Here is an 8,715-nt window from a genome sequence, read left to right as displayed (position 1 = left end):
GTAAGGGGAAGTGCATTACAACTGCGCTCGAGCATCCGGTTTTGAAATTTCCGGGTGTGGAAGCCTCCTCTTCTCTGATTGGACGATTTGAAAATTCAAAGCAGAATAACAAAATACGCATGCGCGAATACCCTGCGCTGATTGGGCCAGAGAATGTAAACAAAAAGTACAAAAGGAGCAGTATAACCTATAACAGTGTAATACTCTGTTACAAGTCCTGTATTCAAAGCGTTATTTAAGTGAAATAACACATTAAAAGTAGCCTGCCAAAGGCAAAAGTACTACTAATAATGATATAAGAATAATATATAGCCTATTATATATTTGTTATTATAATTATAATTATGGCTATGCATTAATGTATTCATCACTTTAATGTTGCAGCTAGTAAAAGTGGATACTTTTAAGTATTATCAGAAAAAGTACTTTTGAAAAATGGCCACTTTCAGATTGTTAGATTACTGTAATAAATTTTATTTTATTGAATTATTACAAATGCAACAACTTAGTTGGATGATCAGATGTGTTGGTAAAATTTCATTATGTCATTCTTACTCTCTAAAATGTAGTGGAGGAGAAGTAAAGAAGCCAAAAATGGAAATACTCAAGAAAAGTACAATATTCAGATTGTTTTTACTTACATGTAATTTTCTTTTGATAATTATTTCAGGAGCAAATTTGGCGTGTGGCTAAGTTTTTCAATGCCAACTAATACTTCTTTAATTGTTGACAAAAACATGACAAACAACCTTGAACCTTGGTTTACTAATTGCAGTTATATAAATAATATATTGCACATTCCTGAATACTGTTGTGTTTAAACAAATAACATCCTTTCACTCAAAACATAGAAAACCATGGGGTTAATAAAAGTTGGTTTCCGGGTCTCTGGGCAAATGCCTAAGCTGCCATTTGTGATCTTAGTAGAGTACTACAGAAGGCTACAGCTAATGTCTATTGATAAGTACTTTATCCCTGCAAGTTGTGTAATTTAGCAAACTCTAAACATATATAACATAACAACACAAATCCAAATAAATTGTAAGATTTTTATTAAATATTTCACTGCACATGATTTAAATAATTGTTAGTAAGCAGATTGTCAAATAAATACATATGTTAAAATGGTGCATAAATAGGTAAATACATTAATAGATAAAAGCATTAACAGGGTGTCAATTCAGCACAATAAATAAGCATGGTTCTCTCCAGGTAGCACAATGATGCCATCTTCTGGTGAAACTTGACTAATGTCAATACACTAAGCGTTTCACTTTCTGTACTCGGTACATACAGTAAATAGAGGCTCTGTAATACTTGCAGAAGGCTTTTTAGCAGACAGTGGTGATGCTGTTGTAAAGTGCAGTATATACACTCTGTTTAACAGCCACATTCTCTACTTAAGAAGGTCAAGCTTGACCCCGAGAAAAACATTCGCAATCCACTGAGGGTGCGCTTTCACTCAGACGCCGGATGTTGAAGGTCCGGTGGCGAGTGGCAGTCTCTTGGCACATTTCCACCGGCTTGTTGTTTTGCTCTGCTGTGCTGATGTACCACTCAGGGAAGGCGACGGACTTGAGGGTGCTGATGTTCACCCCGGTGACCTGTCTGTAGAAGAGAAAGCGAACCATGTCGCTTCCTGGGCTGATTGTAGACAGAGTGTCAGTGTCCACCTCCTGAGGGGTGAAAAGATAAAGGTCAGAGGGCTAATTCATTAAGAAATGTGCAGTGCTCTTTCAGATGATGACAAGTTAAATGACAAGGCAGTTCTTTATGTGGGTTTTACCTCCAGATGTAAGGTTGGCTCGGCACCGTCCTTGCGGCAAGACAGGTAGAGATTTGTGCACTTGATGCCCAGAGCCACAGTTCTGCCCTCAACGATGGGTGTGGAGTGCAGGTAGGTGGACATGTTCAGGTGAACTGTTGAGAACAGAGGATACAAGTTCACTTCAATGAAAGTTGAAACACATTTGACTTTCTGTGCATTTTACTACACACATCTGAGGATGAGAAGGCATCAAATAGGTTTGATGTTAGAGTTGTTATGATATATACATTTAAGGTTAAAATTAGTAATCAATATCATCAGTCACACCAGTGCAGTGATGCTTATACTTCTATTCCACTACTTTTAAAAGGGAAACACTGTCCTTTATACTCCACTACCTTTATTTGGCAGCTACAGTTACTAGTTATTTTACAAATTCAGATTTTATATTTAAAAAAAAACTATAATAAGTTTATGGTCTTAGGCTTACAGTAAACTGAGAAGTCAGTGCCTAAAGTATGTTCCTTGGTTTTTCCATCGTGCAAAGAATGCAGTACTGGAGGAAACATCTTCAGCTTAAATATCAACAGTTGCAAGATGAACCTAAACAAACCTGCCACCCCTAGATTGAAAAATTTATGACCCAAAGAATGATTTTCTCACCTTTTTTGCAGGTGTCAGCGCCTCCCTGCAGTGTCACGGCGTGGAGCTCCATGCTGTTTGGGCCCAGAACTAAGCTCCTCTTCTCCGCGTCGGTCACACTGCACGTGTACTCCTCCGTCCTGCTGATCGGAGGTGGTGGAGCTGACTGGCACTCAAACACAATTTGCTCTGAGGGAAAAAAGAGGCACACCTAATGAGTTATGTTGTCGTTACGATGAAGCAGGAGTTGAAACAACAGCCACAGACTTTTCTACACAAGTAAGTCTTGAAATCCAGAAATCTGAGCACCTCCCTGAATGATGCACTGCTGTTTACCAACACCCCATTGTAGATAAACTGTATATTATGATCATTTTAGCTTATGGAGGCGTAAAAATCATTCAAAAGGTTGTTTGACAAAACTAGGGTCCTACAAAACTAACAGAAAAATGAGAGAGATGTCAATCAAACAAGCGTATACGTGGAAAATGTGTGGGTGAATGTGAAGGGGCTTAAATCATGTTAGTTGGTCTCCAGTTACAGAAAATAATAAACTTTGTATCTGAAGGCCTCTCACCAAGTCTCTGTTCCTGATTTTAAGCAACATCTCTGTTTTTATATTTATAGATTCAGTTAGCTTTTTAGGAACTTTTCGTTGTGGGTAACGCAGAGTTAAAACACAGCAGTAAAGTCTGTGTGATTACCTTCCACTATGCTCTCCAGCATGTAGTTGAGCCAGTTTTCATCCCTGACTTCGGTGCTCAGCGGGGACTCTAAGCTGCTGCCCTTAAACCTCTCCATGGCGATGATGAGGTTGACCACGCGCTTCATTGTCTGCGGATGATGGGAGATCTCACAGTCCAGACCCACGGGCATCTTGGAGCTCCACAGCTCGCTCACGTTGCATTTCATCTCGGACTCCATCTTTTTTTCTTAGGAATTAAGACAAATCTGCAGGAAAAGAGAAAGAGATTGTCCAGTGTCACTGAATTACAAAGCATTCTCTCTTTTTATTTATACACTTAAATGTTATTAAGCAGCCTTTTACTCTGTGTTTTAGAGGCTACAGCACATCTTTGTCTTTTGCAGTGGTTTATGACTTACTACACTTGACTATTAGGCACTAATGGTCACACAGAATGAAATAGAGACTTAAACAAATCAAGGAAAAAATGAGAAAAAAAGTCAATTTACCTGTCAAGCTCAGTAGATAAGAAGTTGCCTTTAGTGTGTTTGGTTAAGATCCCAGTTGTCCTGTTGTCAGTGTTTTTCTGCCTGCCTGTGCCGACTTGAAGGCTTTTTATAATCCTCCTCACAGGAGGAAGTGGGATAGTCTTAATCTGCTGTGTTGAAATACTGTACTTACACACTGCTGCAGTACACACGCAACTCAGGTAGCTATACAGTGTGTGATTGTGACACACACTTTGAGATCATGTTGACAACACTACTCATGGAAGTGTACACCATTTGTGCAGTGATAATAACATTAGTTTTTTGTTGGAATCCTAAAAATCACATAACATTACATTTGAGGTGTTCTATATAGACAGTCCACTGATGTCCTTAGCCCAGTCTGTGTCAATTCTTAATTGATATTAACTGTTTTTTAAATCTATTATTCTTGTCATTTTTATATTATTAGTCTCTTTTATTACTGTATATTGCACTTTTTATTTGGGTCAACTTCTGTTGTTTTTAAATGTGCTGTACAAAAAAGTGACTTACTGTATACTCAAATTTGCAGATTCTTGCTTGACTTTTGGCATTTATATCTTTACACACATGGTAACACGCACACGCACACATGGTAACACGCACATATCTGAACATATATGTGTGTGTGTATATATACTGTGTGTATATATATATATAAATATATATTTATATTCAGATATAAACAGCTAATTTACCTTTGACTAATGATTAAAAGAAATCCTCCACCAAAATTCACTAATTAACATGAACTTATGAACGTATCTCGTTCATTTGTCCTGTTACACGAGTTATGAGTTGGCGGATTATTTACGGCCAAAATTTTCTATCCTGTTAAAGGTCATTTCATATCTCGAAAACAATATATATCATATATCATATAGCATGTTCTCTGGTAATTCAATAAATAAATAAGTGGTCTATATGAATTAACCACACGGTAAAGCCTGTTTTTGTATAGTCCTGTGTGAATTTAATACAAAAATATAAACTATTTTAAAATATTTCACATCAGAACTAGTATGTGCTTGTTATTATCAATTTAGACGATGTAATTGAGTATCTCAATATCTCAATATACGATTCCACTGAACGACGATAATCAAGCATACCAAATTATCGCCCAGTCCAAGTGGTTGCCAGGAAAGCAACGGAAACCCAAAGAGTTTTAGAAATCCAGCACACAACACCTCGTAAAATGGCAAATATATATACACACACACATATATATGTGTATATATATGTTCATTCATTAGACATTTTGCACAAAGAAGATATAACGTGTGACTTTAAGGGAGCTCTAGAGGGGAAGGTGGGTGCATTTATGTGGAGGAACTAAGCTAAATGAAGCTTAGCAAAAGTTCAGTCACGCTCTCATTCATTCATAATCTTAGTCTCCCGCTCTCCCACTTCTACTCCATCAGCTGTCTGTGAGCATTCACTCGATTAAACCAAACCAGATTTTGCCACGGCCTCCATAAGCCTATCACATGGTTGCTGCCAAACTTTAAACCAAACCTGGTCTCCCCTCTGCTGCTGTAAGTTGTCCTTTCAGTAGGAACCCATGCAGCCTGCAGTCTCCATCCGGAGTCCTGCTCCACATCCCATTATCCAGAGCCTCATCCAACTGTCTTTAACACCACCAATGTACTAATCACATCACCACTAACACCACTTTAAACAACATCCTCCACCACTCTGCTGACCCTGTATTCAAACTGTAAAGGGTCTAATAATAACAATAATAATATTAATATCATCATTATTATTATTATTATTATTATTATTATTATTATTATTATTATTATTATTATTATTATTATTATTAATAGTAATAATAACAATAAGAACTTGAAAAATTTAGTTTATTAGATACATTTTGATTAGTACCAACTGAGTTAAAGTTGTTTTATCCCTGAGAAATACCAAAAAACACACATAGCTTTCTGCAAATGCGTAACAACTCATCATATGAAATATTAAATTTTCTTATCTACTATTGCCTAACCTTCTCAGGTCTTTGAACAGGTCTTTTGGGGTTTTGGGATTCTTGGGTTGTCAGAAAAAAAATTCCACCAGCCAGCCAGAGACACTAGGCTCATTGTTGCATAACAGCGGCTGCATCTGATATTTCTTCACTTCCCCCGTTGAGCTGTGATGTGGGGGGGGGGAGCTGCGTCATCCACAGCCCCCCCTCTGTTTAACCTGAGTGAATTCACACAGTCTGGGGGAGGAAAGGCTGCGGGACACTACAAAAAAAAACACAATTACTTTACAGTGAATTAAGTAATTGTCAAAGTCTGTTTTATATTTAAAAGTGTAGCCAAAAAGATAGATACTTCAGAAAGTGAATTTGGTTTCTCACTGCTGTATATTTATTGTTGTTGTTTTTTATATAGTTATTGCAGATTTAATTACACTCAGTTTACTCCAGTGGTTCTCAAACTTTGTACGTGACGTACCACCTCAGGAAATATCAAACCCTCTCAAGTCCCACCACAAAGACCAATGTTAAATACACCAGTGTAGGCCGACACTATTCAGCTAAGGGCAGGAAGGTTTTTTTCCTCATCAGAAGGTTATTTATTGTTAATTGTCTTCAGCCACAGCCACACTTTATGAAACTGACATGTCAGTGTTCTTAATCATTTACCCTCTGCTTACTATCTTCCCTCGTTTAGCTCGTAACTCATGAACGTGACTACGTAGCAGGCTTATATTGAAACAAAAATATGACAGGAAATACTAAACTTGTTTAAAATTACATTTCATGGGTCTTTTCTTAGTATTATAATAATTTAGTAATAAATGTTTCCTTTATTTTATTTTGGAGATTCCTTCACGTACCACCTGAGAGAGCTTGAGTATCACCAGTGGGACAAGTACCACAGTTTGAGAATCAGCGGTTTCGCCTGGAAATCAACCTAGCGTCAACACTGAATACATATATTTAAATAGATTAAGAGGACAAGAAGAGTCTACTGCTATGCTCACTTGCTAACGGCTCAGTGGGGCCCTGGCACACCAGGCCAACTGTCGGGTCGTCAGTGAGCATCTAGTGATCTAGCTTTTACGGTGTGTCCCGCACCGTTGGCACTAGTTGGTTCTTGTCAGCGAGAGGAGTCACTCTGCAGCGACATTTCAGCTTAATTGAATCAGTGCACAAGAAGAGACACTGAAGTGAGGAAAGTTAAACAGTCAAGAGAGCCAAGATGGAAAAAAACTTGCTGTATTGGGTAAGATTATTCTTTTAGCCTCTGAGCTCTTTAGCAGAAACGGTTTGTAATTGTTTGTTAATGTTTGCTTATGCACAGTAAATTCTGGTTTCCCTTTTCAAATTAAGAATACAGACTACAGCCGCCTGCTGGTATGGAGAGTTATTTTCTTTCATGCAGGAACAGAACATATGTGCCAGTTGGGTGGTACACAAATGTTTGCGTGACAATGAGGCGATGCAATGTACAGCCTTAGTGAGCCCTTCTTTGATGTCGGTTAGATGTTTCTGGGCCACATACTGTATAAAAAGATGGAGGAGGCCACTCCACTTCCTCTCACATTAGAGACGTGTCGCCAAAATTACTCTGGATTCAGGCACTGCCGAGAGTCTGCGCAGTAGTGAAGTCCTGTCCATATACCACCCCAACATCAAATAACTGATTAAAACCAAACTTATCAGAAAAATGAATCATTGAACATACATTAGCATAATAATAAGTTGTACTATGGTTTTTTTTTAGTTTCCTATTCGCTAACATTAAGGGGGAGGGACTTATGGCCCACACTGCAGCCAGCCACCAGGGGGCGATCAAGGTTCAATGGCTTCACTTTTGGGAAGCCGCCAAGGAGTCCATCTGTGGCTGTTTTCCAATGCGAAAGAAGAATGCTCAATGGCCGCCTTTTTAAGGACGCCACATCATAGACCGCCGCCAAGCGCTGTTCCAATGTTGAGAACACTTAGAATTCTCAAGGAATAGCACTCCAGACCCATCTCTACAGAACTCGACTCGTAAGGAAGTGCTCTATCAAGACTTCACTTTGGAATACAGCCTGTGTATACCTGTACATTCTCTGGGCCTTTAAGCACAGCTGTGTTTTGAGCTAAATGCTAATGCTAGCATGGCAACATGCTCACAATGCCAACATGCTGACATTACAGCAGGTACAGCATTTACAGTAGGTAGCCTACAATGTTCACCATCTTAGTTTAGTGTGTTAGCATGCTAATAGTTAGCATAAATAGCACAAAATACAGCTGAGAGTGAGTTTTTTTTGTAGGTATAAATCAGTATTCAACCAATTTCATTTAATTCATCCAAAAATTGCTGAGATATTTCAGGCTGGATCAAATGGTCAGTGGAGAATACAGGAAGCTAACGATAGAAAATGTCTGCCAAATAACAGCCTGAAAATGACAACTTGAAGTTTTTACACTTGTATTTCTGCACGGATTTAACAAACAAGATACAAGATGTTAAACAGCGAGCTTCAGAGGTGCAGGTAGGCAGAATTTGTTACCCCTGGACAGCAGGTTTCCTCCTGTTTCCAGTCTTTGTGCTAGGCTAAGCTAACTTGCTTAAGGACAAACCCTCTTTCTGATCTGCTGCGACAAACTCCCATAAAACTCTTCTTCGTTCTTTTGAACTGTTATTGAAGTAGGTTTGGGACTGTTAATTCATATTAATGGATTCAATTTTTAGCGTGTAGTCTGTTATTCAGTTATTTTTATTTTATTATTTTGAAAAAGCTGTTTTATTATACTTCCTTGTTTCTTTTACATATTGTTTTAGTTATATGTATGTATTACTCAACAGAAACAAAACTGCATTGCCTTGTGGAAGATATATTGAGTCTACAGCTTCGTTGTGAAAAAATTATGTAAAACAATGACTATTTTATTTATGTTTTTATTGTTAAACTTGTTTGAGATATCGGGGCAAACGTTGGAAAATCAGGACTGTCCTGTTAAGAAATCCGATCATCCAGTTCAACCTGATCAGAAGAAAAGTGGTGGAAAGATTTGATGTGTGTGTGTGTGTGTGTGTGTGTGTGTGTGTGTGCGCGTGTTAGAGGTAGGGTGTGTTTATTCCCAA

The 8,715-nt window shown here is 38.1% G+C and overlaps 1 protein-coding gene across 1 annotated transcript; it reads right to left on the bottom strand.

Annotated features, from left to right (window-relative positions):
* Positions 1–1,409: 1,409 nt before the first annotated feature.
* Positions 1,410–3,334, bottom strand: LOC310945904 (interleukin-1 beta-like; the record flags this gene model as incomplete). Its single annotated transcript, XM_083912165.1, has 4 exons — positions 1,410–1,676; positions 1,787–1,920; positions 2,432–2,599; positions 3,115–3,334. The coding sequence occupies 4 exons, from the start codon at positions 3,332–3,334 to the stop codon at positions 1,410–1,412; spliced, it is 789 nt and encodes a 262-aa protein (XP_083768291.1).
* Positions 3,335–8,715: the final 5,381 nt, after the last annotated feature.

Source organism: Echiichthys vipera (assembly GCF_963691815.1).
Source record: "Echiichthys vipera genome assembly, chromosome: 4".
NCBI classification, from domain to species: Eukaryota; Metazoa; Chordata; class Actinopteri; order Perciformes; family Trachinidae; genus Echiichthys; species Echiichthys vipera.
Note: the sequence above shows the minus strand (reverse complement) of the source record. Positions and strands in the feature narration are given on the sequence as shown.